Raw genomic sequence first — 26,561 nt, forward strand, 5'->3', positions numbered from 1 at the left:
TTTGTCTCGCTGTACAAGCCGGCTGCGGTTGAGTTGGCTCGTCGTCGCCTGCCAGGCTCTCAGTGTATGGCGCCGTATTGCCACCATCTTCGGCGTGTCGTCTTTTCCAGACTGATGAAGCTGACGGAATCGTTGAAGACACCAGCTAACAAACGCGATCAGCTGCGCTGCAAGAGATGTCAGCTGATTGACTGTCGTGCTAGTGGCTTCGTGCACACCAAAAGATTCGACCTCGCCATTCTTTTCCATGTACACCATGCAGTAATGGCACAATAAGCCGAAGAACCCGTAAGTATACGTGTCCGAGATCGATACCTTTGTTCCGTCTCGCCTGGGATAACCGATAGTCAGCGATCGAATAGAGAAACTACAAAGCGAATGGAGGTAACAAACACGATAGTGCCTAAGATCCCCGTGATTATGTGGCTGTGGAACATGTTACTATGGTTCCCTGTGCACAACTGGCGGCGAGCGGCGGCGAGACTGAGCGGTACGAGCGAAAGCTCGGGTGAAGTCTCGAGCAGGGTTGCGTCATCATCTACATTAGATGGTCGCAGCGTCAGAGTCGTCGTGGCCGAGAATAGACTGTGATCGATGATGTTCTCGTCTTTGAGATCTCGTACTATGGCTCCTGTGATGTGGTCGAGACTGGTGCATCCATTGGAAACTGAGCGAAAGAATGCGGCCCATGGCTGGGTGTTCACCCACTCCACCATCGTCGGCAAGTATGCGAGGGCTCGACTCCGTAACTCTTGTTTGGGGCTGTGTATCCATATAAGGAGTAATACATGGGGTACCCGGGAGTTCGCCTCATTAACGATGACGCGTCTGCAAAACACTAATGTCAATACAGTGTCTCTTGACGGGGAACTTGAGACACACCTATGCTTTTTAAGCAGATCCGTTATTGCCACAGCCAATGCCTCTAAGAATCCATGGAGATTAGCAGCCATAGAATGCGAGTCCATACAGGCAGGCTCGGAGACCAAGAACGGCGTCTTGATGTCCCAAAGTTTGCCATAAAGCTTAAGGATGTCGTTCTGAATGATGTCGAGCACCCTGCTGAATTCGGGCTCGCTAGGGCGTCGAGGGCCGTTCATCCGGCGGAGAGATGTCACGAGTAATCTCAGCATGAGGTTGATTAAGGTCTGGCACATGTGTAGGGGTTTGTGACTGATCATGCATGTTTGATATAGGATAACCTACCGCCGTTACCACTTCCTGAGCTTCCTCAGACGTAAGGTATGCTGAAGTGAGACCACAGACGTAATCATTGGCGATCAGTTTTCCTAGAACAGACACGAACTCGGCTTCCCAGGCCACGAGCCAGGTAGCATCGTCTGCCGCCTCGACGACTTGATCCAAGGCGCCAAGCATGCACAGTGCTACAGGACTTTTGCGGTCCTCCATAGCGTATATCTCACGAAGAAGCTGTGTCCAAGAACCAGGAATTGCGAGCAGAGGTTTTACGGCAGAGAACGGATATTCCAGCCCCCCGTTCGGGGGCGGGCCAATTCTTTTGAGAACTTCGGAAACCAGCATCGATTCAAGAGCAGCTCAAGGGAGGTTCCTGAGCCACCTGGTCTTCAGGGGGATTGGAGGACAAAGTACGGTAGACGAGCGAGAGGTTCGTTTTCAACTTGCCACGTTCTAATGTGCATGAGCTTGGCGAGGGCATACTCGCAAACGCCTGCAATGCGAACCTAGGTCTGTCTTCCTCAAAAATCGGATCGTACCATTGATGACATACGTGAAGGCATGAATAGGGATTGAAGAAAGAGGCAGTGCCGTGCAAGCAGCCCTCCCAAAAGCGAAGTGAGAGGCAAGTCTGATAAGCGCCTGTAACCTGCCATGCCCCAGCCGCCAAGCCAGCGGCCGAAGTCAACAAAATGTGTTTACTCCGGCGTGCGTCATTCTCTTCCAGCCTAGAAATGTACCAGATGGGAGCTAGGAATATCGTGCATGGTCTCGAGGTGACAGTCAAGATGTCTTAGCCTGGAGGCTTGCTGCTGCACGATAGTACGCGACAATCACGATCATTACAAGTTAAAAGTACATCGGTTAAACACGACTTCTACTCGGTATCGAACACCAGGCATCGGACCTCGATACTCTCCCGGTGGGGCGCGTCCTTCGGACTCGTCTCGTCCAAGAACGCAGCGTGCGGAGTGAACCGCGCACGGTCCACCTCTGAGTCATAACACTTGATGAGGGTGACCTCGTCCGGGGTCTGACTCGAGAGGTAGTACCATTTGTGGTTCGGGTTGTGGCGGACGGAGTAAATGCCTGCACCACGTTGGAGACTTGTGAGCGAGAGCAAGAGGCTGCACATACAGGAACACGTACTTCCGACACGGTCAGGGTGAATGAATTGGACGGGAACAAGATCGTGTTCTTTATCGACCGTGCGCCAGTCCGACACAGCGAGCGGCCTGTGAGCCACAGGATTGTGGATGGGGCGCCAGACATTGATAATACGGACGCGTCCCTTCAGGAGGCGTTCGGCCTCATCACCGAGATGACGATGGACGCGCTCGACGGCCGCATCATAAGTTTGGTCGACATGGACTGCTGACTGTAGATTGCTTGAGCATGCGCACCAGTTCACGCGGCAGAGGTTGACTTACGGCTGCTCCACGGATGACCTTGCCCGTCGGACTCACGAAGTCCGGCTCAGTACGGCGGATGGTGTGGTCGAAGACGAGGACCCTCTTCGCGCCAGTCTCCTTCTTCAGCAACTCCTCTACCTCCCTGTAGTACGCGGTTTGAATCCTCTCCTCGTCCTCGAAGTCCCTGTCTTGGCTCACGTGCTTGACGAACTGGAAGCCGGACGTGTCGAGAGAGAGGTCGTACTCTTTCTCCTTGTCGCGAGCGTCGCGAATGACGACATCATACGGCTCGTGGCCGGTATTGTTCTTCTTCTTACCAGGCGGTGGGTCTTGCATATAAATACGAGGCGACTCGTCGGTTTCCGGGTCGGGGATGTAGTAGTTCAGAGAGGTTGGGACATCGTGGGGAGCGAGTACTGCAACAGACATCGTGAGGTTGGTCGGGGAAGTACACTGGCTCGAGCTGTCGATATGAGTGGTAGACTATGGTGCGTTAGGGCTTGGGAGCTATGAGCAGTTAGGCACTCTTAAGTACGTCTTGTCCCTTAGCCGACCCCTTGCGTCAGTCAGCAGAGTCTGCTCTATAAGCCGTCGCAACATGAGCTGTCTTCTCATACACCAAGTACCATGCCGCCAGCTCATCGAAATAATGCTCAATCGTATAGCATAATACCGTGTCGCGATGAGGCAAACGCCAGCCACGGGCACATGGGTCAGCGCACAGTCATGTCCGAGTAAGTAGAAGCCGAACCCGCTGCTTCTCGCCAACAATGCCACAATACGTCTGGAAGGAGTTTATGTGTGTTTTCGAAGGGCTTGACTAATCCTCGAGCTCTCGCAGCAGCCGACTCCGGCTCCATGCGCGGCTTTCAGTCCACAGCGAGCACGGGCGCCTTCGACCACCGCGCTCCCGGCCTCTGAGGGCGAACGTGAGCGACAATTGGCCTTAGGCGTCTTGCCGTTGCTCAGGCTGATTCTCTACGCTTCCGGCAATGCTTCCGATGCCCGCCTTTCTCCCAGCCGCTGAAACACGACACAGTTAGATTCAATAACGTGCTGAGGACAGCACGTCATAGCACGTACTTCTTTTGGCACTCGGCGCCGCAGTATGCGATGAGCCAGCAGCCCTTGCATATCCTCATCTTGTGCGCAGGTTTATGGACGCTGCACAGGCATTCACTCCATCCGCACCGCTGAAGCACACGGAACACCGCCTCGTTCGCCTCCGGCACCGGTGGGATGAGAGCTCCTACTTTTTGCCACAGGGGCAAGAAGTGCTTCCAGCCGCCCTCTTGCTGTGCAAGCCCGCTGCGGTTGAGTCGTTCCGTCGTCGCCTGCCAGGCTTTGAGCGTGTGACGCCGTATTGCCACTGCCTTGAGATTGCGGAATTCCAGCTTGAGATCCTTAAGCCGTGGAAGACACCAGTCGATGAGGTAAACTAATTGTTCTACGAGAGAGGTTAGCTGGATGATCGCTGTGCTGGTAGTTCCGTACGTACTGAGCCTTTCGAACCCGTGTTCATCGCCTTCAAGTTCTATGTGGACCATGCAGCAATGGCTTAGCAAGCCGAGGAATCCATATATGTGCGAGTCAGACATGGGTTGTATTGTTGCATCGCGCCTAGGACAACCGGAAGTCAGCGACCTGATAGGAAGACAACATGACAAGCGACGGCGACAGACGTTGTAAAGCCCAGCATTGTGATAATGACGTTGATGTGGTACACATCGTTATGGTCTCCCAAGCACACCTGGCGGCGAGCGGCAGCTAGACTGTGTAGCACGAGCTGCAGTTCGGACGAGGTCTCGAGCGGGGACTTGTCATTGTCTGGAGGTCGTGACATCAAAATCGATGCGACAGAGAATAGGTTGTGACCGGTAACGGCTCGATCCTTCAAATCTCGTAGCATAGCCCTATGCACATGGTCGCGACTGGTGCATCCACGGGAAATCGAGCGAAAGAATGCAGCCCACGACTGGGTGTCCGGTTCCATTATCATCGGTGAGCGCGAGAGGGCTTGACTTCGTATCCTTTGTTCTGAGTTGTGTATCCATATGAGGAGCAATACATGGGGTATTCGAGAGTTCGTGTGATTGACAGTGACGCGTCTGTGAAAGCGAGTGTCGGCAAGGATGCTTTTCAACAAGGAGACAAGACGCACCTATACTCTTCGAGTAATTTGCTTGTTGCACCAGCCATCTTGTACAGGTGCTCATGAAATGAATATTTGGCAAGGTCTGAGGTCTTGCAGGCGACTTTGGAGACCAAGAAAGGCGACCTAATGTCCCAAAGTTTGCTGTAGATCTTAAGAATTCTACTTTGAAGAACATCAAGCACCCTTTTGAATTCGGGATCGTCGGGGCGTGGAAAGTCGATCATTCGGTTGAGACCAAACAAGAATAGTGTCAGCGTGAGGATGATTAGGTCCTGGTATACGGGCAAAGATCTAGCTGGGTGTGCGCGTTTGATTCAGACAACTTACTACTGTTGTCGCCTGCTGGCCTTCTACGGATGCAAGACATTCTGGAGTGAAACCACAGAGGCATCCGTCGGTAATGAGACCTCCCAAGGCGGAAACGAATCCAGATTTCCAAACAATGTTCCAGGTGGTATCGTCTGCTGCCCTGACGAGTTGAACCATGGCACCCAGCAAGTGCACCTTTAGAGCACGTCCGGCGCCATCAAGAGTGTAAATCTCGCGAATGATCTTTGTCCAAGTGTTGGGTACCGCGAAGAGAGGTTGTAAGGCACGGAGTGAGTACCGTAGCTCACCGTCTGGAGGAGGGCCTATCGCTTGTAAAATATCGACGAGCAGCATCGTTTCGAAGACAGCCCAACATTCAACATTCAATATTCATAGATAGCTCTTGATTCATGTATTCGGAGGAGTGGAAAGAGGGATGTATGGGACAAGAACGAGGAGGTCTGTTCCAGGTCGCCGCCTGGCGGACACGCGCCGGGTTATGTAAGCATACTTGGAAAAGCCCCAAGCGCCCCGAAGTGCGTGACAAAGCTGCTTGGCATAAGCAGTCCGAGTAGCTATCGCCACTCAGCATGACGATTCTCTCTGGTATATTCATAGGAATAATCATGCAAACAAATTTTGAAAATATATATTTTATGAAAATTTTAGATGAGAGAAATGTGTGGCTGAGGACGTGCTTCCCGTGCCGGCGCCATTTTCTCGGTTGCACTACGAGGCCCAAGAGACTTTGGCCAAAGAATTTACTGAACAGCATACGCATTATTTATATATGCAGAATATTAGATTTTGAAGCATTCGAAGACCGAAAATACAAGAGGCTAAGAAGAATATCTCGGCTACCTGAGCCAGTTCGCCGAGTCTCCCGGGCGCTATCAAAGGGAGACGGTTCCTTGATGTCAGGCCTCTTTTCTTTCCTCTTCGTCTACTGACAAGCCTTTTTAAAAGTGATATATACTCTCTAATACTTTGCTATATTGCTGTTTGTCTCGTTTTTACTTTTATTTTTACGGCGCGTCTGTCGTCCCTCGTTCTCTGCGGAGTGGCTGCGTTTCGCGTCTAGGCGCCACAAAGCCCTCGGAATGATCCGGTCAATGCTTATGGCAGCGGGGACCGCGTGTTGGTTGTCTGAATTCGCCACCCATCTCACCGCCAATATTTTCTGGAATTTATCTCGATTTCATAATGCGAGCATACTCTTCGTTGGCGTTGTATTACGTACTCTTACATGAGTCCTGCCGCTCGACAGTGCCAGCATTTGATCCATCCAGACAGCGGGAATCGTTCCGAGCGCCAAGAAGTTGAGCACGGTTCACAACATCCCGGCGGCAAGTCACGCGTTGCGGACGTCTCCGGAAGATATTTATCATCTAGTAAGTGGTCAGACTTTTTATCTTGTTCATTCCTCGCTGTAGAATATTGACGTCGATTTTGCGCCAGGCCGTAGTGCCTTACCCTCTACATCGCGAGGCTGTGTCGAGCTGTAATTGCTCATCAGCCGGTTGGCAACGTGAGTGCCATCTTAAGATAACGCTGTACATGCTCCTAAAAAGCTTGCAGATGTCATTGGCTTTGGACGGACGAGCAGGTCTCGCCGCTAGTAGTTCAAACGGGCAGTGTGACGGTGATGGTGCACGAACAGCAGATGAGTACAGGGAATATTCGGTGAGCCGTCGGCGTTCTCATCGAAGTCTTTGAGGTGCCTAATTTTTGACCTTCCAGGAGAGCTTGCCGCTACACATTCACCTTTGGAATGCTCTTGATGACGACAAGCACCGACGGCAGGTCGAAGGCGGCCATGCAAATCTCCTCAAGCTCCGCGATGCGCTGCGCGCCATATTATACCCGAAGCCACTGAACTTCCCGAACGAGAAACTTGAGAGGCAGCGCGACCATGTCAGACAGCTCACGGACCAGTTCATCGACGCTGTTATAAGGCCGAGTACATTCTCGAAGTATGTGTCGCTCCACTCTGACTTCGCCTCAGACTCTGCGCTGATTAAATGGGCAGCGTGACTAGAGGAAAGTCACGATACAAACCGGAAGCATCACAAGCAGCTCGACTCGAAGAGGAAGCCGCCGTCGACGATGACGCTCCGCAGAAATATATAACCAGTCTGATGATCAACATTTTCGTGTCGCTCGGGAGCTTGGCAATGCTGTCATGGCTAGAAGGCTTCGTTGACTCCGCACATGAACGAGTTCTACAGCCTCTAGTTAATCGCTGGTTCACGGCGAACGCTCTCGCCCAGGCTGATTTTCACGACGCGGAGCTGCCAATATTTCGTTCGTTCCTGCGAGATCTACCTAATGCATCGGGGGAGAGTCTCAGGCTCGTTGCAGACTCTCTTTCGGGATTTCTGCGCTGCTGTCCAGAGTTTCGCGGACCCCCGTTCACGGAAGACATCGTGTTGCTTCGTCTCCACAGCATGGCCAAACTGGAAATCGAGATCGAGAACAAGGACTGGCCAACCATCGCCGCACTGGTGAGATGTATTAGGTGAGTGTCATGTGCGTTTCATCAGAGGTCAACTTGCGCTTATGTACACAGGCTTTTGATCGAACGAAGAATTGAGCTTCTGGAGAACGCGGATATAATGGGATCCTCTCTCTACGCCATAATGCTGGAGGCCGTACGACGCCGGGATGGTGGGACAATTGGTCAGTGACATGGAGTTTCAACAGGTCTCCGAGCTAATTTTGGGATGTCTTCGCAACGGCAGACGCCTGCTATCATGTCCTCGCTCTCGAGGGTGTTACACTCGCGAGAATGTACAAGCCGGAGCAAATACGCAGCATCCTTGGCGCAACTTCCGAGGAAGTGCTTGAAAAAGCAAAGGCGGCTTTGCACGAGTCTTATGGACAAACTGATGTCCGCAGACATGCCATCGAGCGCTGTCTGCAACTGGCTTTGCAGGTATATTCACACTCCTCAGGCGGCAAAGAACAAGACCAGGAATACAACCCACTTCCGTTGTCCGCACCAGATGGCTTCACCTTTCGTATACCATTTGCGCCTTCCTCTCCCTAACACTGTAGCTGCAGTCTTCGTTCTTCCGAGGAACCAGCGTATGTTGATCGGGTCACCATGCTGTTCTTACTCTTGTAATCGTTAAATACAGTAAATATCAGTTTGCTATGAGCTGATGATAAGGACCAGGGATTTCAGCTGAAATGTGGGCTTTGCATGTCAGGGGTACATCGTAGTTAAATTATGTATCCTATTCTTGTCGCCGCAGTCTCCATGTAATAGTGAACCTATACATGCATGTCAACTACAACCTTCTCGCCGCTAACCTTGTTATTCCTAAACAGATCCAGCCCTGCGTTCACCCTCTCTAACAAACTGCCCTCCCTTATCAGCCGCACAGGGTTTGCACGAATCATTCCCCTCTCCAGGAGACGCGGAAGTATCACAGACAATATGTTCTCGCGAGAGAATGCGTCTTCGCCGACCCGGAAGGTTGCAATCGGAATGACCTCGACGTTCTTGCCTGAGAATACTTCTTCGAGCCAAGGCGGGGCAGTCAGGTGTATCGCGCTATCAGGCTCGTTCGTGACCGCGTCGCCGTCCTTGAAGGGTAAGAGAACGGCCAGGCGCGCACGGGGCAGCGTAGCAGGCGATGCGAGCACCTCGCTCAGGAGCGACAGGCTCCGGCGGGTAGCGATGGGATCCAAGGCGACCGAGAGACGGCCGTGCGTAGTGCTAGCCACAGCCGAGCGGATCTGAGACTCGACGTCGGGGGAACGGTAGTCGAAGCACTGTGTTGCGCCGAGCGAGCGGAGGAACTCGTGGTGGTGACCGGATGCGACTGCGAAGATGTCAGTGAAGCCGGCGATACGCAAAGCTTGGACGAAAAATTGGCCGGAGGAGGAACCTGCGCCGTAGACGAGCACAGGTGCGGAGAGGTCTATAGCAGGCCGGTTAGGCACAGCAGACGGAGATACGAGGAAGGAGGGGACGGGAAGCGCTAGCCCTGGACCACCGAAGACGGCATACATAGCAGTGATGTAATTGTCAGGGATGGATGCCGCTTCGTGCAGGGGAACTGATTCGGGGACCTGGAAGCTGTCGCGTCAGCGCGTCAGAGAGCAAACTTGGTTGGGCTACCTTTGCTACGAAGAACCTCGGCACAACAGTATACTCTTGAGCGGCCTTGTTCTTGCTCTCGGGTATGTTGTACGTCGCAACCTGAGCGTTTTGTTTTCAGTCTCAATAATATCATATTCACGAAGTTCATCCACAGGTACGTACTCGATCGCCCTCTTTGAGGTCTTTCACGTTTGCGCCGACCGCCTTCACGAAGCCTGCACTTGCAAAGCCAATGACACGAGGGAAGTCATGCGCAGAAAGCGCATAACCCTTGTCCAACTGATACCCATCAGTTGACTTGACTACAGCGTAGTGAACATGCACAAGGACTTCATCAGGTCCCGGTGAGGGGGTCGGAAGATATATAATCTCCAGAGTTCCAACGGTGGTAATAGCGACTGCCCGATGAGTGGCCATGTGTTCCAGCGACGTTCGAGGGTGAATGTGTTACAACGTACCATTGACTGGTTTTTGCTGATATATATATGAGCAGGAATACTAACTGCGAGTAGTGTTTAATAATGGACGGATTGTGTCAGCACATAAGAGTGAGCTGCGAGTGACTAATGCCGATTGCGCGGTGCTCCCATATTATTATCTGTCGACAGCGAAATGAACGGAGATCAGATGTGTTAGTAGCGCTACAGAGGAACAAGCTTCAAGCTTTCCAGTATTGAGTCGAGAGGCAGCTACAGAAGGCTAGGGATCCTCCTTCACCTATCTCAACAACAGACCACACGGCCAGACTTAGCCACCGCATTACGGCCTATTACATAAGGCCTGTCCGCAACGACCGCATCACAGAGACGGCTGACGCGCCCTTTCGGTTTCGGTTCCGCGATACAATCGGGATCTGCATCATCCCAGCCCGCCCTCCACACAGCCTCATCGTTCGAGCCTCGGTACACCTGCATATTGTACTCAATCGTCGTTTCAGCATTGGCTGAGTACGCTGCCACGATGCCACGCATTGCCTTACAAAGGTTTGGCCGAAGGGCCGGAGGTTGCGCATCAATGCGTTATGATGGCTGTTCACGAGCGTGATCGAACTCCGAAATGCGAGATGCGGCTGAATTAATCCTTTGGCGGTGGGGTCTGCAGCCAATCAGTTCGCGCAGTGACACGGGCAGCCAAGCCCTACAGCGGATGAGCCACTTCCGGCAAGTCCACACGTCCAAGAGGTATATAAAGACCAGCAAGGCCTTCCAGAGCCTGCAGTCAGCGAACACAGACCGCATCTCTTCCACAGCTTCCTGCAATCTCACCATCGACAATGAAGTTCCTTGCTCTCGCCGCGTCAGCCCTTACCCTTGCGGGTGCCGCTGTTGCTCAGGAGGCTGTACGATTTGGAATCGTTTCCGTCAGCCCATCCACGATCAAGCCTGGAGAGGTAATTCACCATGCTCCCAATACGTCCGCTTATGTGCTGATTGCGCCATTTGCCAGACGTTTACTGTTCACTATAACTCGACGCTTGCGGCGCATCAACCCGTCTACTACGACGCCTACATTCAAGGCATCTTGTCAAGTGGATTCGTTCAGCCTCAGTATCTCCTCCAGAGGACTACATTCCCGACCGATGGCACAAAGAACATCTATTTCAACACTACTGTTAGTATCGCTGTTATTTTATTTGTCCTGTCTCCTGACGAACCTCTACAGCTTCCAAATATCGGGTACGTGAATAACGCCTCTTACTCGGTCTGGGCGTACATCACGTACCCAGTACAGGACGAGAGCGGTACGTCCGCTCTGGAGTACGGCGGTGTCTCCTATCCCGTCGGGATAGATATGTCCTAATTCGACGTACGAGCTCTTCGGATCCTCATATCGGACATTTGGGCATGTATGATACGCTGCCGAGCATAATATTTGTTTAGTCGTAACCCCCAAGTGAGAGGATTGTCACTGGGTGTCACTCATGTGAGCGTTATGACACCAGCCGGAGCCAGGTGGCGCTGATCCGCGTCAGAGCGTCCGGTCCTCGAGAAAAGTTTAAACCGGGGGGTGGGGGGCTGCATGTCGGCGAGTCGACCCGCAGACTTGCTCGTTGAGTATGAATCGCGTACATACCGCAAAGTGGAGCATTTCACAGAGGTTTCTAACCGGTGAACCTACATTGTAAGCGCAAACGGGCGAAAATATAATTAACACCGCGCATCGCGTTTATTAAAGCGAGATGGGTATTGATAAGTAGATTACAATGGCGGCAACGGCCGCCTACACTGTGGACAAATATTCTAGAGGTAATTTCAGTTTCGATCGAAGACTTCACGCATCGAAAGAGACGCACCTTGATAGCGAGCCACTGGCAGTCATGATATGATAATGTTAGTTTAAGGTCGGGTTCAGGAATACCAGACTCACCCTCTCAAGGCACGCTGTATGCTGCAGGGATGTGAATCAGGAATTAATCCGCCAGGCCAGACAGAGTGACGTACGAATAGATGATGACAGGGTGCGAGACTGTAGCTCTTCCTTGCGCCCTGGGCAAGCAGATTTCCCGTCCTCCGTGACAGACTGTGTACCTCACCCTTCTCGTCGCTGTGCTGGCGCAGCGCTGGGTCGACGGTAATCGCATCCATGCAGATAGCGCAATCCCCGAGAGACTGCTCCGGCGCCTCAGGGTCCGGAAGCGGCATCGGTGGGTGGTAGTCATAGGTTTCGATGCTCACCATCTGCAATGCAGTCGCAATGGTGAGCAGGAACTGGATAATAGAGGAGAAATGAACGTACTCCACGCGGTAAGAAAAATGTGGGGCCGAAATGGCTCTGCAGAAGGATGAGGAAGACTTGGAGGAACATACATAACGCCATTCCATATACCCATCCTGTGCAAGTGTTTAGCGCCAAGGAAAGATTGCGTTAGGTGACTGGACTCACGTCTAGGTTCGACATCTAAAACGTTCTTGGGACATGCCAAAAAGTCTAAAGGCATATTAGATCACAAATAGCCTGAAGGTACGAAGACAACTCACAAAGAAGGTAGTACAGACGACAGGCGGTTACTCCAACGAGATACTCCCCCGCCATGCCACTCACTCTTTCTCGACGAACAGTACGATAGATCTGCACGAGCCACATAGAGCTGTAGAGTAGGCCAATGAAGAGCAGCGGCACTGAAAGTGCAATAACAAGACGGAATACGACAAGCAGGAAGAACGAGATGATGAACCCTAGAACACCGGAGTGTCAGCATAACTCGCTACCGACAACGAAGTGTACGTACACATCCTGGCTGACGGGTCGTTACGAATGTGGTCAAACATATAACGAAGTAGGCTCGGTCTCGGTGGCGTCGTCGTGATTGTAGGCAAGACAGGCTGAGCATTCGGTGCAGGAGCTGCTCTTGGTGCAGGGTTCGTCGTAGGTGGCGCAGCGGCTGGTTGACTAGGAGGTCTTGCTGTCGGCCGTACGTCTTCAGGCGCTTGAATCTGACCAATAATGATAGCAAATTGCTATAAAACGAGTTAGCTGGTGACTTCAATAGGCAATCAGTATACGTACAGCTTCCTGAATGAACAGAACACAGGCCAAGCCTGCGGGTGCAAGCACGGCGATCGATGTTCGACCTTCGGCGAGAATAGCAAGAGTGACATGCTTCACGGGGTCAACACCTATGCACCAACGGATAATTGCACGCTCACCCCAACGAATGAAACAGCGTCAATGAGACTCTGGACAATGAATGGATACCGCGAGACACGGGAAAGACCAGCAGCCGAACGACTTCGGGTTACTTGTCGGGTATGGAGTGCGAGGAGAAGCAGATTCATGATAGTTGCCACTCCCGCATCTGCATGACGATGTCAGGGTGTGTGAAAGAAGAGAAGTACAGATCATGACATACACGACGTGATCTTCCTGAATAGAGTCTGGGACCTTTCTGAAGTTAGCATCGCTCTGGGCTGGGAACACGCTTGACTGACTTCATGCCCGAGATATCTGGGAGCTCATATATCATAGCACAGTTCTTGCTCACTAGAACGCCTTGCAGCTTCATATCTGGAGCATGTATAGTAGAGATCCCCGTTGGCTCATGTATTTCGTCTTCAACTTGCTGGAGCAGAGCCTGGGGAACATCACTCTGGTTAATTTGCCCAAAGAACTGGAATAAGCAGCCGGTCTTGGGGCCCTCGTCTAAAGCCGACAGTGAGCTTAGAGACCAGTAGTACAATCCGACAGGCTCACCCTCGGAGCTCTCTTCTATCACCCCCGCCTGTACTCTTTCCTTAAGCTTCTTTGTCCTCGAGATCAACTCAGCTTCAACAACACGAGCGGTTTCTTTAAGGCGGTCGGACGGAACTAGCATTGGGATGTCACGAATATCTATGGCATGCCTTGTAGACCTTGATTAGACCATGACACGCGACAACGACTGTGAAATCCGCACCTACCCGCTTGGCTCGGCAAATGCGTATATAGTGCCATTCGATACAAAGTGCACGCCATCGACTTCGAGCCTCAACTCTTCCGAGCCCTCTGAATCCATGAAGTCGATCTTGCCCTGAACACAGCAGTCATGAGTTGGGCCATATGGTCGTGTGCTCAGTGGGTGGCTCACATGTATCATGGCAATATCTCTCGTCACGTCCTTGTTCTCGCTCTCGTTCCACACAAGCTTGTCTCCCAAACTGATCTGGACTTTGTCTGAGCGTGTCCAATTCCACGACCCAACTCTGCTCGCGAACTCAGTTGCGTTCGTGAGATTTGCGCTCGCGACAAGTTCATCTGCGAGCTGATACCATGGCGACGGTGGTACAGACGCATTGTTCTTCAGGTCTGTGAGGTTATGGAATCGGACATCGCCACGCCAGAAGCCGGTCAGGTTTCTGTAGTACGACGCCGACTGCGGATCGACCTGGCTCCCGAACGTCATGAGGCTTTCCACGAGAGTGGTAACAACAGGATCTTGCACTGGCTAGCATATATCATCAGCACAGTATTCCGTAGTCCACATAATCCAGCGGGATTTACTGACGAGCGTGAAATTCTCTGGCGCAGTGCCGTTCAGCCACGCTGAATAGTTCGCAATCTGCTGGTTGATGTTATCTAGGGTGTCGAGGTAGCGTGTGCGCTGCGCTAGCTCTTCGCCGCCGTTGTTTGTGATCATGAAGAGCACGAAGGAGATGAAGAGGAACGACGGGAGGACACTCCGTTGTTGGCGTGGTGTCGGCCCGTCCTGCTCACCGCCCCGCTCGGTGTCGACAGACTCAGGCGTGCCAGACATGGCTTAAATAGATATTATATACAGTACGCAGCGTTGATGTGAACGAAAGACAGGCCTGGATGGTTATGAGGATGCAACGAGGTGGCGGCTGGTGGCGGTAGCGAGTGTATATGTCAGTAAGCGTCTACCTCGACGTTCATCCAATAAGGCAGTTCCCGACGCACGCCGGGAGCCCTGAATAAATACGAAGAAACCATATGGTTTACATTGTACAGACAGCATTAGTGAATGCCATTTTCGCGGTTCTCCAATTGTCTCCTGTATTGCTGAATCATTTCCACGCTGATCATCTTAATGCCCCAGCGGTCAGCAAACGCTCTGCAATCGTCTCTGCGCATCATGGTGCCCTGCTCGTTGTCATTCACGAGCTCGCACAGAACGCCAGCGCGCGGAAGCCCTGTGAGCGCACAGAGGTCGACGCCCGACTCCGTGTGCCCCGGGCGCGTAAGCACGCCGCCAGGTCGTGCACGGAGTGGGACCATATGTCCCGGGCGAGAAAGCGAGGATGGCGTCGTGTGAGATGAAGCCAATGCGCGGGCCGTCAACGCACGGTCGTGAGCAGATATGCCCGTAGTCGTTCCTAACCCGAAGTTCAATATGCGTACCTTCCGCAGAAATAGAGACTCGGAAAAACGCACCATACTTGTAGTCCACTGTGACAGTGTAAGCCGTCCGGTGTGGATCTTCGTTCTGCTGGACCATCATGGGTATGTCGAGCTCCTGCAGCCGTTCAGAGGGCAGAGATATACAGATGTAGCCGCTACGAGAACCATTGAAGATCCTCTCTACCCCTATTAGCGGAAGAAGCGTACCTCGTATGGCGAATCATCCAGGCCATCTTCTCCGTCGAAACCTCGCTTCCAGCGATGATCAAATCTCCTTCGTTTTCGCGCCCTTCATCATCCATAACCACTAAGAACTCGCCGCGGCCGAATGCGGCGAGCGCATCCTCCATGGAGTCGAATGCAAACTTGGTGCGTTCAGACACATTCTCAACTCGCTGCGGGCGGGCAGTATTCTTTGGAGACGATGGAGGCAACGGGGCGTCCAGAACCTCCTTCAAAGCCGAGCGGGCGTGCTGCTTGAGGGGCGGAGCAGACATTGGCGCAGGGAGTGTCGGAGAGACGGCGACAGGAGCCATTTTGGGCGATTCACGGCTGAGCTAGTCTGACACCCTCAACGACGAAAGGCAAGACTACAAGTACAGTCTTGAGACGACTGGTGACACAGAGGAGGAGAGGTCCGACATCGTCTAATTACGAGACGTGAGTATTTGAGTCAGCCTGAGAGCCAAGCACTGAGGAGCTCCGGCGCGCCTGCAGCGTTCCGGTGTCGGCCCAAACGTCTACTCGAGAATGCTAACCCGGGCGTCGTCGTCTCAGAGATAGAACTACCTTGCCGTACCCCGGGCAATCGAGGCGGTCTTGTCTGCATTCTAGAGGTGAACGTTTGAATCTTAAAGGTTGCCCGGGCTTGAGAAGAACGTCATATATATAATAGAGGCTACCGCTATGACGACTCGAGGTAATTAAATGCCGTATATCTTTTCGGCTGGTGGGGCGCAAAGCAAGAATGAGTATTCAAATCCCTCTGACGTTCGCGACCTTTTAGTTGTTAGGGTTAGACGGTCTCCGAGTGTATGCGTGCTTTTGGCCGCAGCTCGTTCAAGCTTGGAGAAGTGCATCTTTTCTATTCGCCTGCGAATAGGCAAGGGAGAGATGGATCCCTAGGCCTGCACGCACACTTGTACCGTAATCCATACCCGTTGTGCAGGATGGCGGGGCGAAATATTGTATCCTAAGTTTTAGGATCCCAGTTGGTCATGAAGACGTCCAGATGTAGTGGCCATAATTGGCTGTGAGAGCGTAATCGCCCACCAGAAGGGTATACCGTTGCACTTTGGGTATAATGCGAGTTGCGCTGAGTGACGAAGTGTGCGAGGACACAGTGCAGTTGCGGATGCTATTTGAACGAAGTCCGTCGTATGGACCCACGCGCAAGCGGAGGCCTGCGGAAATATTCGCCGAGCTCTTGGCCAAGAATGGTGAAGCAACTCAAGTCTGTGCAATCCAACACTCTAAGTCGGGGAAGTACTGCTCTGCAAGCACGAGGCAGAGGACCAGAAAGAACCAATTCACTATTCCTGTACGTACCAATCACAAGATAAACCTGCCCACAGCCTCACGGCGAGATAACGACCCTATTATGCCCGTATGAGCAACACTTGGTTGGGCCGCACCGTGCAACCCCGAAATGCCGAAGAGACTCGTAACGTAGTTGTGTTGCCCTGCGGTTTTACACCATGGCATGAGGGCAATTGTCTCGCGAGGGCGGTCTTATTTCATGCTAGCAGTGCGTGTGGATAACAAACCGAGAACAGCTAGCCGTGGTATGGGACTGGAGGACGTCCAGTGCGAGTTAAATGAGGTCAGCGGCAGGAGGTCCGGAAAGTGTCGGCAAGCTCCGGAGCGCCCTGTTGGCGAACGTTCGCTTCAAAAACTTGGCCCGCTCCTCCGCCCACCAAATCCTCGCTTCACCACCCCCACCACTCGACGCCGGACTGGGTATCCAGGCGTACCTAGACTCTACATTACCACCGCATTCGTATAGATAATACAAATGGCGCATATCGCACCATCTGGGAAGTGGGACGCCAGGTAGGTCAAAACGACGCGTATCGCCATGCACGCACTAAAAGTCGACGCAGGTACCTTGGCCCCGTCCCCCATGATTCCTCTTACTACGCGAAAGCCATGCTCGGCGGTGCCCTTGCTTGTGGTTTCACCCACGCAGGTATCACTCCTCTTGATGTCACAAAATGCAATATGCAGGTGCGTCGGATTGAATGCGGTATGACGTGTTGCGTTTTCTCACTGTTTCTGTCTTTCCAGGTCAACCCTACCAAGTACAAGGGTACTTTCCAGGGTTTCAAGACCATCTCTGCTGAGGAGGGTGCCATGGGTCTCTGGAAGGGATTCGGCCCTACCTTCATCGGCTACTCTCTTCAGGGCATGTTCAAGTATGGCCTCTATGAATTCTTCAAGGATACGTACATGAATCTTGCTGGTGAGGAGGCTTCAAGCAAGTACAAGGGTGCTATCTGGCTTGCTGGCTCTGCTTCTGCCGAGTTCTTCGCCGATATTGCCCTCTGTCCTCTGGAAATGACCAAGGTCAAGATCCAGACTAGCACCCCTGGCACCTTCCCCATCCCTACCGGCGCTGCCATCGCTAAGATGCGTGAGCTCGCCGTGGAGACCCGTTTCCCCTTCGGTTCGATTGTGCCCCTCTGGTCGCGCCAGGTCAGTCACGCGTTTCTCCGACATTACGCGCGCATCACTAAATTCGCACGCGTAGATCCCATACACGATGGCCAAGTTCTTCTTCTTCGAGTACATCGTCAGCCTCTTCTACAGCCACGTCTTCACTGCGCCCAAGGACACGTACAGCAAGTCTACACAGCTCGGCGTCACCTTCGCGTCCGGTTACCTTGCTGGTGTCGTCTGCGCCGTCGTCTCGCACCCGGCGGACTCGGTCGTCTCCCAAATGGGCAAGTTGGAGAACCGCGGCAAGGGCTTCGGCCAGATCGCGTCGGAGGTCGGCCTCGTCAACCTTGCTACCAAGGGTCTCGGCACCCGTGTTATCATGATTGGTACCCTCACCGGTATGTACCTTACTGTCGATGATGATTTTATGGCGCGGCTAATGCGTGCGTGTAGGCTTCCAGTGGTGGATCTACGACTCCTTCAAAGCCTCCATGGGTATGGGTACCACTGGTGGCAAGTAAACGCTCCCAAAGCGACCGCTGATTTATTGTCACGTTGTATCGCTTTCGCTATCGTATCCGGTGCCCATCCGTTCTATGTAATAGACTATACGGACATACCCTTTGCCGAACATTGTGTGCGATGATAGTCTGCTCCAAGAGCTACTAAGTCTGCCGGGGCTTGTTTTGACACAGTGCTATGAACGGCGCCACGGATTTCTTCATGATCAGGTGAAGTCATGGCTTTTCGAAGGGGGCCTGACAGAAATCGAGGCTATAAAGCTTCTTAAAACGGCAGGTTCAGGTTCAGACATATGTTGAATCATCTGAATGGGTCGATCCAGCGTCTCGTGTGTGCGACGTCGTCCGGACTCTGGATGTTACATGTGAGACGGTGCGATGCGAGTCTGTCATACGTGTGTCGAGGCCTGGGCAAGGCTCACATGGCTCATCAGCCGCCCTACATCTCGCAAACGGAATATTTGGACTGCAAAAATACTTTCTGGGATACATTGGGAAGCGATATTTGCTACCCACCACCTGCGCTCGAGCCACCTCGGAGGCAGAGGAATGTGACACAGGGCACGTGAGCTGCAGTAACGCCTGATCTTGTCACGCGTCAGCGACGGCCGCAACTCTGCAGGATAGATCTGCTCATACATTCACGATCCATCGTCCTCGCAAGCCTCGGATCTGGACAAAGTACGTCGGCCTCAGTCAAGAAGTCCCTGACTAGCAGCGTCTTCTGTGTCGCTATCTCCTGTGCAAAGACACCGGCCGTCATTCGTGAAGAATATCTTGCAAAGCACCCACCTAGCTTTGAAGATCATGGTTCACGATTCACGATAGACCGACACCCTTTTACTTGTAGACCTCTTAGTGACTTCTATCCCATCCTCAGAGCCTTTATATGACGGCATTCATGATACGAGCGTCCCGCCGAGTCCTTCTCCTTCCCAGAAATCAGCACGCAAAGTCGAGACTTTCCACTTCGTATTGGCGGAAACTGTTGCCTAGTTCTCCAGCTCCTCCCACAACGGTGATCGTTGGCCTCTCGGTAACGACAGTTACTTTGGTCCATTGACCAACAACGGTGCGACGCTCGGGATGCAAAGCGGCCTTTGACTAGCAGCACACGCTCAAAGCGTTATTCGGTCCACGCATTTCAGGCACTGTGCGCCTTAGGGGCAATAAGCAAGGATCTGGTCGACTCTCAATTTCTCTGAAATACACACAGGTTTGGAAGCTAACGATGGCACAGCCATGTCTCCCACTTGTCTCGCAGGCTGCGCCTTCTCGGTCTCACGGTCTCCAGACTCGATTAAATGTTCGGAAGTATGCGTCGCCCGCGTCGCCTGATCAACAAATCAAAACTTCAGTACGCCTGGAACCGATGATCGGACCCTTGTCTGGTGGCGGTGGCGGACCAAGACCGTGTGAACGCGTACACGCCGTGTTGCGCGTCCGTGGCAGACCGCATCTCTCCTTTGTAAGTAGAATACTGGTTCGTGATCCACGTCCTTTTACTCCCGTTGCGCGCTAGGCGTTACTCATTCAAGAAGGTTCCTCCTTGGGTCTCCAGACATGTCTAACCAATAATATGGCGCATCAAGACATAGGACGATAAAAATCAGAATGTCTTCTGGAATGTGCCGAGTGATGCACATCTTCACTTGTTCCGCCGCGACTGGGAGCTATACTGGGCCATCGATGGACTGCGGCGCGCACGGTTGAACGCATGTTCCAGGCTACTCATTACTGTCGACGTGGCATAAAACACCGTGTCGTGCAGTCTAAGACGTTCGAGGGTCATTCCAGGTTCCATTGATAGAGTGATAAAGGTGCTTTGTCTTACCTCGTCCTCCGTCCGCGCAATTCCTGCTGACGAGAGATTTTCTCAGGCATTCTTGGTTGGAGATTCATAGAAGCAACGTCTTTCTTTGTAAATCTTTTTGGCTTGCCGGCATGTCGATAGCGTCGCCATGTCGGAATAGCCGACGCAGCTACGAACGTGAAAGTGGAAGTCGAGCCCCTCCCTTTCAGATGAAAATTTATCTTTGCGGACGACGCGCCCGTCCTGACAACCAATCACCCCGCCCGAACGGCGCTTTTGCAACCGTTGCCTGATGGCGGGTACCTTCCACGTCGCTACACCTTGACGTTATGGCCCTGTACCTGTTGCAGAGCGGCGGCGTCGCATTCCGACCCTCGATCCTTAAGTTGCTTACGGAAAAGTGTCCAGCATAATACCGGGATTATTGGATCTCCGGGCAGTCCAGTCTTTCGGTTGAATGATCACAATGCAAGAATGTGATCGCTTTGTCTCTCTTGATCATGGGCTATGTGAGGCTCGAAGCCATCCGAAAGATATAAGTACAGGTCCCTGGCTCTGAAATACTCGTCGAACCCGACCTTCCCCCCATTTTAATCTACTCCCCTATACAATGTGTGTCGGCGAGAATAACGCGCCCCAGGCCCAGCACTACCTCAACGCACAGCTTGGTGCCCTCTACGAAAACGCTGTCGGATGTGTTGAACGACACGGAAAGGGCTTGCAGCCCGATGCCGACCATAGTGCGTCTAGCGCGCTGTATCTTCCCTGACCTCCTCCTAACGCGTCGCAGAATACTCTTTCGCGCCTGCCGAGTTCTATTATGGCAAGCACCGCCGAGGCCAGGCCTCAAAGGCCGACATGATGTTTTACACCTCGTTCGGCAAACCAAAACTCGAATTCATCTGTAATCACGACGTGATTATCCGCCTCACCCTCAAGGAGGGCCATTACAATACCGAGTTCTCAAAAGGCAACGCGAACCCTGCCATCATGTACGTGGATCGTTACTATTTCCCTATTTTGCTTGGCTTATGTTCCCTACAGCGAAAAGAACAAGTCCTTCAAAGAAGCCGAGATCGCCTTTCGCGTGCCATTCACTGTCGAAGCTTTCCCTGGCCAGGCCGTTGGCCTCGCTGGCAGCGACAATGTCATATCTCTCGTTATCCTGAACTTTCCTAGTACGTCATTGACGCGTTTTTGGCCATGTAATCAATCTTAACCCCCATTACAGAGGCCCAGCTCGTTCAGATCAACTCCGAGCTTGAAGTCGGTCGACAGGCTCTCGCGTTCTACCTGAGCGAGTACCTCTTAGTCCTCCAGAGCGCGGGCAACCACGTCCTCTTCTCCCTCCCCGACTTCGACGACGACCGTCGCCGCCTCTTCATCGACTTCTCGACATACGCACGCAGCCTGCTCGACGTCGACGAGATTTACGACATCTCGGTCGAGAAGATCAACACCTTCCTGTCGTCGTCGTGGCTGAAAGCGGCTATGCTTGCAGGTGGCAAGAACGGCCCCTCCGCCGACCACGCCGCGCTCTCCCTCGCTGAGTACCAGAGCAACTGGTCCCTCGACGAGAGCAGCAACACCCACTTCCACATCAAACTTGGTTCGCCTCGCATCAAAGCCCTGTGCAACCAGGAGGTCGTCCTCTACTTCGTCATCGACGAGGTTCTATTCTACGACTCCAAGGACTTCAGCGTGTACGTGTTCGTCTCAAACTCATACTCTCAGCGTGCCCTAACTACTCGTACTACAGTGCTGCTAAGCAGACCTACCAGAACTGGGAACTTGCCCTCCTCATCAACGTCGTCTACGAGAAAGAGGAAGAAGGCAAGGTCACTCGCTGCAAGCTTGACTTCAATTGTGCGTGTTTCTCAACCATAAGCTTTCGCGGATTATCAACCAATTCTTTTAGCTTGCCGCTTCATGCGCCAGCTCTGCCAGTGGGCCGACTTCGACCAGACCAACGAGGACGCGCTCCGCTATGTCCAGAAGCTCGTCGACTTCTTCACCGGCGAGTACCTAGATGTCCTTGAGCAAGCGCACTACAACGTCGTCTACCACTACGACGAGCGCTGGCCACCTCTCTCCGGCGTCCCAGAAGCTGAGCACGAGGAGATTGAGGCCGAGGATGCCGAACTCATCGACGAGGAGAGCGACTCCGAGGATGAAGAGGAGGTTGTCAAGGGCGACGTCTCCACCTATCGGGAGCTTGGCGCGGGCGGCGCGACCATTGTCGAGGGCGTCGCTGCCTCTGCCGCCGCAGGCGCTGCTGCTGGTGTGGCGATCATCGAGGGCTCTGACGCGGCTGCCTCCGCTGCAGGTGCGGAGGCCGGCAAGGCCGCCCGTCGCGCGCTCACAGCCAAGGCCGGGCCCGTGACCCCTCGCGTGATCAGGCAGGGCACCGTCTCGCGCACGCCCGAGGGCAAGACGATCCTGACGAAGCACAACGGCACAGTGGTCGAATACGTCTCGAAGGCGGCCGCGGTGAAGGAGCTCATCGAGAAGACGCACACGCACGGCTTCGACCACGTCTCGGCTGTATCGCAGGCGTCGATCAACGCGTGGTTCAAGAGCCTCTGGTCCGTGGCGAGCACGAGCAAGAGCACCGTCGACTCTCTCCTCTCGCGCTTCGCGTATGAGCAGTACTTCTCCACCAAATTCCAGGCGCCAACCCTCCGCCTGCTGAGCAACAACCGCGCGATCATCTGGCTCCACCTACAGGACGGTTGGCTCAAGACGCTCAAGAACTGGCAGCCCTGGAACGAGAGCGAGGCGTACAAGTTCGACAACTGGCGCCTCGCGTTCGAGGTCGAGCTCAAGCTCGCCGACAGCGACAAGCTCCAGGGTGTCTCTACTGCTTGGAACGCAAAGCTCGAGGACTCCTTCGCCTACAAGCAACACGGCAAGAAGGACGACCGTGTACTCAAGCACATCTACCTCGACTTCAAGAGTAAATTTTACTTCTTTGCTTATGGCTTGCATTGGTACTGACGTTGGTGTCGCAGCTGCCGAGTTCATCCACGACCTCTCTAGCTTCGACGGTCTCTTCCACAGCCACGAGAAGCGCCCCATCGAGAAGGTCCAGGCTCTCGTCACCTACCTGCGCGAATACTACTTCTCGCAGATCATCGCCACCGGCACTCATGTGCTCTACACGCTCCCAGTCTTCAAGGCCGGCGCGTCGCTGCCTTCGGCAAACGCGCTCACGGACTTGACATTCCAGATCTACTCCAAGATCGCGTACGACCGCCGCAACTGGGCTGCGATGGCCAAGGAGGGCGAGCCGGCGCTGCTCATCCTCGGCATGACGCAGTTCCGTGCGCTGCCGGCGGCGAAGATCGAGTGGTCCGGGAGCTGGATCGCGAACAGCACACGGAGCGTGTCGTACGGCACGGTGTGCCTGAGCAAGCAGATATTCCTGCAGGAGCGCCTGCTCGGCCTGCTCGCGAAGGTGAACGGCGAGACGACGGTCTCGAGCCAGCCGTTCCGCCTCGAGTGCAAGGGCGCGTGGAAGCTGCAGCTGACGACGTGGGCCGCGAATGAGGACCGCAAGAAGTGCGTCTGCACATGGAAGTTCGACGGCGAGGCCGACGGCATGCTCAAGTACAAGTGGATCCACCGCGACGGCTGGAAGTACGAGCATGAGGGCACGACCGACATCACCAATGGCACCTACTGGGTCGACTGTGCGTCCTCTTTTTTCTCTGCTCGCGATACTGCGAGATGGACTGACAGGGCCCTGCAGGCCATACCGTGAACTACCTCGAAATCCCGACCACCTTCACGAACGGCCAGCTTGAGATCAAGCTCCGCGGCGACGTCAAGGTCAGCCTCGGCGTCGACGGCGGCGCTCAAAAGTGGAGGTGCGTGATCGTAGTCCTTCTGCTTTTCCTCACTTCCCCATCTCACCCATGTCTAGCACCAAGTCCGGCGCGAGCTGGCGCACCTCGATCTGCATTGGCACGAGCGAGGACGGGCTGAAGGTGAGCGTGCCGGCGCCGCCGGTGCCGGTGTACTTGCCGGCGTCGACGATAGGCGAGGCGCTGCCCGCGTTCTGGAACGACCCCGAGGCGCTCCTGCGCGCGCACCTCCCGCAGACGGTCGACCTCGGCGACGTGCTCGGCCTCTTCCGCACCTTCGAGGGGACCTACACCGGCCTCTTCCCCGGCACATCCGCCTTCACGCTCGCGAACCCCGCGTTCAACAAGGACGGCGACGTCCTCTTCGAGCTCGTCCCGCACACGCAGCTCAGCGCATCCGCGCCCCTCGTCAGCAAGGCCGCCGCGCGCGCGGCGGGCACCGCAGCGGCGCGCGACCACCGCACGTATGCGTCCTCGGTGCGTCCGCGCGGCGAGCATCGCAGCCTGTCCCGTACGTGTGCCCTGCTGCTGCCGCCCTTGTTTCTCTGTGCGTTGCTCACTCTGCTTGCGTTCGCAGTCCTCCAGCGCGTGAAGAACAAGCTCACGGGCGACCATGACGACGAGAAGCACCGCCACGCGGACGGCAAGCCTGCGAACGGCAGCGCGTCCCCCGCAGCACCGAGCCCCGTGACTCCCGCTGTCGAGAGCCCCGCAGCGTCGCCGCCCACCCCGCCCGCGGCGAAAGGGGGCAGAAAGGATGCGAAGCCTGAGAAGGCTTGAGCTACTTGTTGGCACGGCCCTCGTGCTCGCCGCGCCGCAGGTCATGTTCTGGTGTTTAATTGTGGTGTTAATATTGTACGCATGTATGTGCAGACGGATGTAAACTCTTCCTACTCTATGGTCCCTTTTCCAATGTCGATATGTCTCATGCAGCCTGTGCTCAAGTGATGTCTGCATTGGCGACGGTGATGGCCTATTTAGCTGCGCAGAGGGGAGGGCAGCAACCGAGATACATTACAGGCTGGCGTCGCGGGGGGCACCCGCCCTTCGGAGTCAGTTGCTGAGCGGCTTGCGCGCTGCACGTATACGCCCGCACGGGGCATCGCAGCGTATCCTGTACGTATATCCTACTGCTCTCTTTCTGGGCCCCGCTGCTACGAAGCCCAGCGGAATATCTAGTCCCGATGGTACGTTGCCAACCTCGTCTCTGCCTCGTCCTGGACAACAGAGCGGGTGAGGTCGTCGAGAACTACAATTGATCGCCATAAAAGGCGCCCTTGGCTGGTATCCCCTGTCAGAAACAGAGATGACATCGACGCGCGGCCACGACTGGGATCATACTGAAAAGCTGAAAGAAGCTCTGCGAGCTTCTGATAGCTCGGGCGCGGTGGAACTTGCAGCGACAGAGGACATCCGATGAGATACATCGAGATGCGTGTTGCTATCGTGTCCTAGCGAGAGATGATAATACAATCAAGAAGCACCTAGGTAGCTAAGCTTCTCGGGCGAAGGCGAGCTCTACATCGTCCTAGCCTCCCCGCAACCACATCTCAACTCAAGCATAGTTCGCAAACCCGATCTCTGCAGGTCACCATCAGCCTCCGCCTCGCATAGCACACAAAGACAACCGGTACTCACTCGTATTGCCGACATCGTATATGGAGTAGAAGAACTGGAGCCACGCCTGGCCTAGGATTGCATCCGCCTGGTAGCCGGCACTCGAGAACCACGTGTAGTGCCGGCCGTCGTCCGTGATGTTGAGCGCGGCGTACGCGTTGGGCGGGATGACGTACTGCTCAGACGTGAGCGTGAAGTTCTGGCCGCCCATCGAGTAGTGGATCGTGGAGGACACGGTGCGCTCACAAGTTCAGACTCAACCCAATATCTCCACTGTCCGTGTAAGCAAACACGAAATCGTCGCTGGAGATCTGGCTGTCACCGAAGTATATGCCGTCCATCTGACGGGGACCAGTAGGTCAGAATCATATCCATCTTCGACAGACGAGCAGTGAGAGGGAACACCCACGTTGAAGGACCAAGCGAACAGACCGAACTCATTGGTGACGTCCAGCCAGGTAATCTCGCCCTCTACCTTGCTCGCGTCGTACCCACCAAACAGGATTTCGCCCTCGCCCACCTGCTGCCCGGCCGCAACATCCAGCGCCGGGACGACCATGCTCCATAGCGCCTGCCCGATGACACCCTCCTCGACAAGACTGTCCAGAAACGTGTTCGTAGGTTCGCTGATGCCGCTGATCGTGTGTGCATTCGAGCCGTTGAACGACAGGCCGACTGCGCGCAGCCCGGTCAAACAGTGATCACAAACAGACACCAGAAATTACACGTACTGAAGCCGTCTAGAGGATAGAGGTCGGCAGGGAGCGACGTCTGGTTCGCAGCGCCGATGTGCTGATTCGTCACTGTCGCAGAGCCGATGGTCACAGTGTCTAGATACACCAGGCCGGTCGCACCGCCCTCGTCGTAACCAACACTATAGGTCTCACCGGTGCTGCGGGACACGGCGATGAGTGCAGAGTGGGAGACAGAGGTCTTGCTGGCTCACGCTTTCGAGTTCGGACCCGGGATATACGGGCTCGACGCGCCAACCCACAGCGAGGAGCTTCCCGTGTCGACGAGCACGTTGCCGAATGTCTAGTCGTTCCCAGTCGTGACTGCGGTGGACA

General features: G+C 54.2%; 11 protein-coding genes across 11 annotated transcripts in view; 4 read left to right on the plus strand and 7 right to left on the minus strand.

Moving 5' to 3' along the window:
- Positions 1–517, minus strand: part of PHACADRAFT_264672 (uncharacterized protein) — a 1,808-nt gene extending 1,291 nt beyond the window's left edge. The window contains exons 1-2 of the mRNA XM_007401249.1: positions 394–517; positions 219–331 (exon numbers count right to left, since the gene is read on the minus strand). Coding sequence (XP_007401311.1) covers positions 219–331; positions 394–437 — 157 coding nt within the window. The 5' untranslated portion in view covers positions 438–517. The remainder of the gene's footprint in view (positions 1–218; positions 332–393) is intronic.
- Positions 518–2,059: 1,542 nt separating this feature from the next.
- On the minus strand, positions 2,060–4,067 carry PHACADRAFT_130728 (uncharacterized protein). Its single transcript, XM_007401250.1, has 4 exons — positions 3,693–4,067; positions 2,628–3,632; positions 2,341–2,575; positions 2,060–2,286 (listed from the first exon to the last, which is right to left on the minus strand). The coding sequence occupies exons 2-4, from the start codon at positions 3,036–3,038 to the stop codon at positions 2,075–2,077; spliced, it is 858 nt and encodes a 285-aa protein (XP_007401312.1). The 5' UTR covers positions 3,039–3,632; positions 3,693–4,067; the 3' UTR covers positions 2,060–2,074.
- A 21-nt stretch (positions 4,068–4,088) lies between these two features.
- On the minus strand, positions 4,089–5,049 carry PHACADRAFT_153501 (uncharacterized protein; the record flags this gene model as incomplete). The annotated part of the gene is made up of 3 exons (XM_007401251.1): positions 4,771–5,049; positions 4,292–4,717; positions 4,089–4,229 (listed from the first exon to the last, which is right to left on the minus strand). Coding segments are annotated over exons 1-3 (783 nt in total), but the record flags the coding sequence as incomplete, so codon positions are not given.
- Positions 5,050–7,095: 2,046 nt separating this feature from the next.
- Positions 7,096–7,764, plus strand: PHACADRAFT_178747 (uncharacterized protein). Its single transcript, XM_007401252.1, has 2 exons — positions 7,096–7,591; positions 7,643–7,764. Exons 1-2 carry the CDS (start codon positions 7,212–7,214, stop codon positions 7,758–7,760), a joined length of 498 nt encoding a protein of 165 aa, XP_007401314.1. The 5' UTR covers positions 7,096–7,211; the 3' UTR covers positions 7,761–7,764.
- A 35-nt stretch (positions 7,765–7,799) lies between these two features.
- PHACADRAFT_178748 (uncharacterized protein) lies at positions 7,800–9,612 on the minus strand. Its single transcript, XM_007401253.1, has 3 exons — positions 9,347–9,612; positions 9,203–9,283; positions 7,800–9,153 (listed from the first exon to the last, which is right to left on the minus strand). The coding sequence occupies exons 1-3, from the start codon at positions 9,599–9,601 to the stop codon at positions 8,350–8,352; spliced, it is 1,140 nt and encodes a 379-aa protein (XP_007401315.1). The 5' UTR covers positions 9,602–9,612; the 3' UTR covers positions 7,800–8,349.
- Positions 9,613–10,418: 806 nt separating this feature from the next.
- PHACADRAFT_178749 (uncharacterized protein) lies at positions 10,419–11,104 on the plus strand. Its single transcript, XM_007401254.1, has 3 exons — positions 10,419–10,574; positions 10,631–10,795; positions 10,847–11,104. Exons 1-3 carry the CDS (start codon positions 10,458–10,460, stop codon positions 10,982–10,984), a joined length of 420 nt encoding a protein of 139 aa, XP_007401316.1. The 5' UTR covers positions 10,419–10,457; the 3' UTR covers positions 10,985–11,104.
- A 278-nt stretch (positions 11,105–11,382) lies between these two features.
- Positions 11,383–14,414, minus strand: PHACADRAFT_200969 (uncharacterized protein; the record flags this gene model as incomplete). Its single annotated transcript, XM_007401255.1, has 16 exons — positions 11,383–11,424; positions 11,478–11,492; positions 11,552–11,572; positions 11,626–11,862; positions 11,921–12,015; positions 12,068–12,112; positions 12,163–12,360; positions 12,414–12,642; positions 12,692–12,784; positions 12,832–12,980; positions 13,035–13,066; positions 13,114–13,324; positions 13,376–13,524; positions 13,582–13,691; positions 13,749–14,101; positions 14,162–14,414. 16 exons carry the CDS (start codon positions 14,412–14,414, stop codon positions 11,383–11,385), a joined length of 2,232 nt encoding a protein of 743 aa, XP_007401317.1.
- Positions 14,415–14,635: 221 nt separating this feature from the next.
- Positions 14,636–15,516, minus strand: PHACADRAFT_105852 (uncharacterized protein; the record flags this gene model as incomplete). The annotated part of the gene is made up of 3 exons (XM_007401256.1): positions 14,636–14,994; positions 15,053–15,174; positions 15,227–15,516. 3 exons carry the CDS (start codon positions 15,514–15,516, stop codon positions 14,636–14,638), a joined length of 771 nt encoding a protein of 256 aa, XP_007401318.1.
- A 1,446-nt stretch (positions 15,517–16,962) lies between these two features.
- Positions 16,963–18,304, plus strand: PHACADRAFT_264682 (uncharacterized protein). Its single transcript, XM_007401257.1, has 5 exons — positions 16,963–17,071; positions 17,122–17,245; positions 17,306–17,713; positions 17,769–18,075; positions 18,131–18,304. Exons 1-5 carry the CDS (start codon positions 17,034–17,036, stop codon positions 18,196–18,198), a joined length of 945 nt encoding a protein of 314 aa, XP_007401319.1. The 5' UTR covers positions 16,963–17,033; the 3' UTR covers positions 18,199–18,304.
- A 2,286-nt stretch (positions 18,305–20,590) lies between these two features.
- On the plus strand, positions 20,591–24,795 carry PHACADRAFT_153519 (uncharacterized protein). The gene is made up of 10 exons (XM_007401258.1): positions 20,591–20,751; positions 20,802–21,003; positions 21,056–21,189; positions 21,243–21,714; positions 21,771–21,877; positions 21,930–22,967; positions 23,023–23,703; positions 23,763–23,880; positions 23,937–24,388; positions 24,455–24,795. Exons 1-10 carry the CDS (start codon positions 20,622–20,624, stop codon positions 24,655–24,657), a joined length of 3,537 nt encoding a protein of 1,178 aa, XP_007401320.1. The 5' UTR covers positions 20,591–20,621; the 3' UTR covers positions 24,658–24,795.
- Positions 24,796–25,432: 637 nt separating this feature from the next.
- Positions 25,433–26,529, minus strand: PHACADRAFT_200973 (uncharacterized protein; the record flags this gene model as incomplete). The annotated part of the gene is made up of 6 exons (XM_007401259.1): positions 25,433–25,458; positions 25,516–25,735; positions 25,788–25,835; positions 25,904–26,169; positions 26,226–26,386; positions 26,441–26,529. Coding segments are annotated over 6 exons (810 nt in total), but the record flags the coding sequence as incomplete, so codon positions are not given.
- Positions 26,530–26,561: the final 32 nt, after the last annotated feature.

This window comes from Phanerochaete carnosa (genome assembly GCF_000300595.1).
Source record: "Phanerochaete carnosa HHB-10118-sp unplaced genomic scaffold PHACAscaffold_12, whole genome shotgun sequence".
NCBI classification, from domain to species: Eukaryota; Fungi; Basidiomycota; class Agaricomycetes; order Polyporales; family Phanerochaetaceae; genus Phanerochaete; species Phanerochaete carnosa.

What these genes read in the sequence shown, in the direction of transcription:
- PHACADRAFT_130728 (XM_007401250.1), bottom strand. Translation starts at nt 3,038, where the DNA reads ATGTCTGTTGCAGTACTCGCTCCCCACGATGTCCCAACCTCTCTGAAC. An exon ending in AGGTCATCCGTGGAGCAGCC is followed by an intron (nt 2,576 to 2,627) that starts GTAAGTCAACCT and finishes AGCAATCTACAG; the next exon opens with TCAGCAGTCCATGTCGACCA. An exon ending in TGACCGTGTCGGAAGTACGT is followed by an intron (nt 2,287 to 2,340) that starts GTTCCTGTATGT and finishes AACGTGGTGCAG; the next exon opens with GCATTTACTCCGTCCGCCAC.
- PHACADRAFT_178747 (XM_007401252.1), top strand. Translation starts at nt 7,212, where the DNA reads ATGATCAACATTTTCGTGTCGCTCGGGAGCTTGGCAATGCTGTCATGG. An exon ending in GCACTGGTGAGATGTATTAG is followed by an intron (nt 7,592 to 7,642) that starts GTGAGTGTCATG and finishes TTATGTACACAG; the next exon opens with GCTTTTGATCGAACGAAGAA.
- PHACADRAFT_178748 (XM_007401253.1), bottom strand. Translation starts at nt 9,601, where the DNA reads ATGGCCACTCATCGGGCAGTCGCTATTACCACCGTTGGAACTCTGGAG. An exon ending in ACCTCAAAGAGGGCGATCGA is followed by an intron (nt 9,284 to 9,346) that starts GTACGTACCTGT and finishes CAAAACGCTCAG; the next exon opens with GTTGCGACGTACAACATACC. An exon ending in CGAGGTTCTTCGTAGCAAAG is followed by an intron (nt 9,154 to 9,202) that starts GTAGCCCAACCA and finishes GACAGCTTCCAG; the next exon opens with GTCCCCGAATCAGTTCCCCT.
- PHACADRAFT_178749 (XM_007401254.1), top strand. Translation starts at nt 10,458, where the DNA reads ATGAAGTTCCTTGCTCTCGCCGCGTCAGCCCTTACCCTTGCGGGTGCC. An exon ending in CCACGATCAAGCCTGGAGAG is followed by an intron (nt 10,575 to 10,630) that starts GTAATTCACCAT and finishes GCCATTTGCCAG; the next exon opens with ACGTTTACTGTTCACTATAA. An exon ending in ACATCTATTTCAACACTACT is followed by an intron (nt 10,796 to 10,846) that starts GTTAGTATCGCT and finishes GAACCTCTACAG; the next exon opens with CTTCCAAATATCGGGTACGT.
- PHACADRAFT_264682 (XM_007401257.1), top strand. Translation starts at nt 17,034, where the DNA reads ATGGCGCATATCGCACCATCTGGGAAGTGGGACGCCAG. An exon ending in TCACAAAATGCAATATGCAG is followed by an intron (nt 17,246 to 17,305) that starts GTGCGTCGGATT and finishes CTGTCTTTCCAG; the next exon opens with GTCAACCCTACCAAGTACAA. An exon ending in TGCCCCTCTGGTCGCGCCAG is followed by an intron (nt 17,714 to 17,768) that starts GTCAGTCACGCG and finishes TCGCACGCGTAG; the next exon opens with ATCCCATACACGATGGCCAA.
- PHACADRAFT_153519 (XM_007401258.1), top strand. Translation starts at nt 20,622, where the DNA reads ATGTGTGTCGGCGAGAATAACGCGCCCCAGGCCCAGCACTACCTCAAC. An exon ending in GACTCCAAGGACTTCAGCGT is followed by an intron (nt 21,715 to 21,770) that starts GTACGTGTTCGT and finishes CTCGTACTACAG; the next exon opens with TGCTGCTAAGCAGACCTACC. An exon ending in GGCGGCGCTCAAAAGTGGAG is followed by an intron (nt 23,881 to 23,936) that starts GTGCGTGATCGT and finishes ACCCATGTCTAG; the next exon opens with CACCAAGTCCGGCGCGAGCT.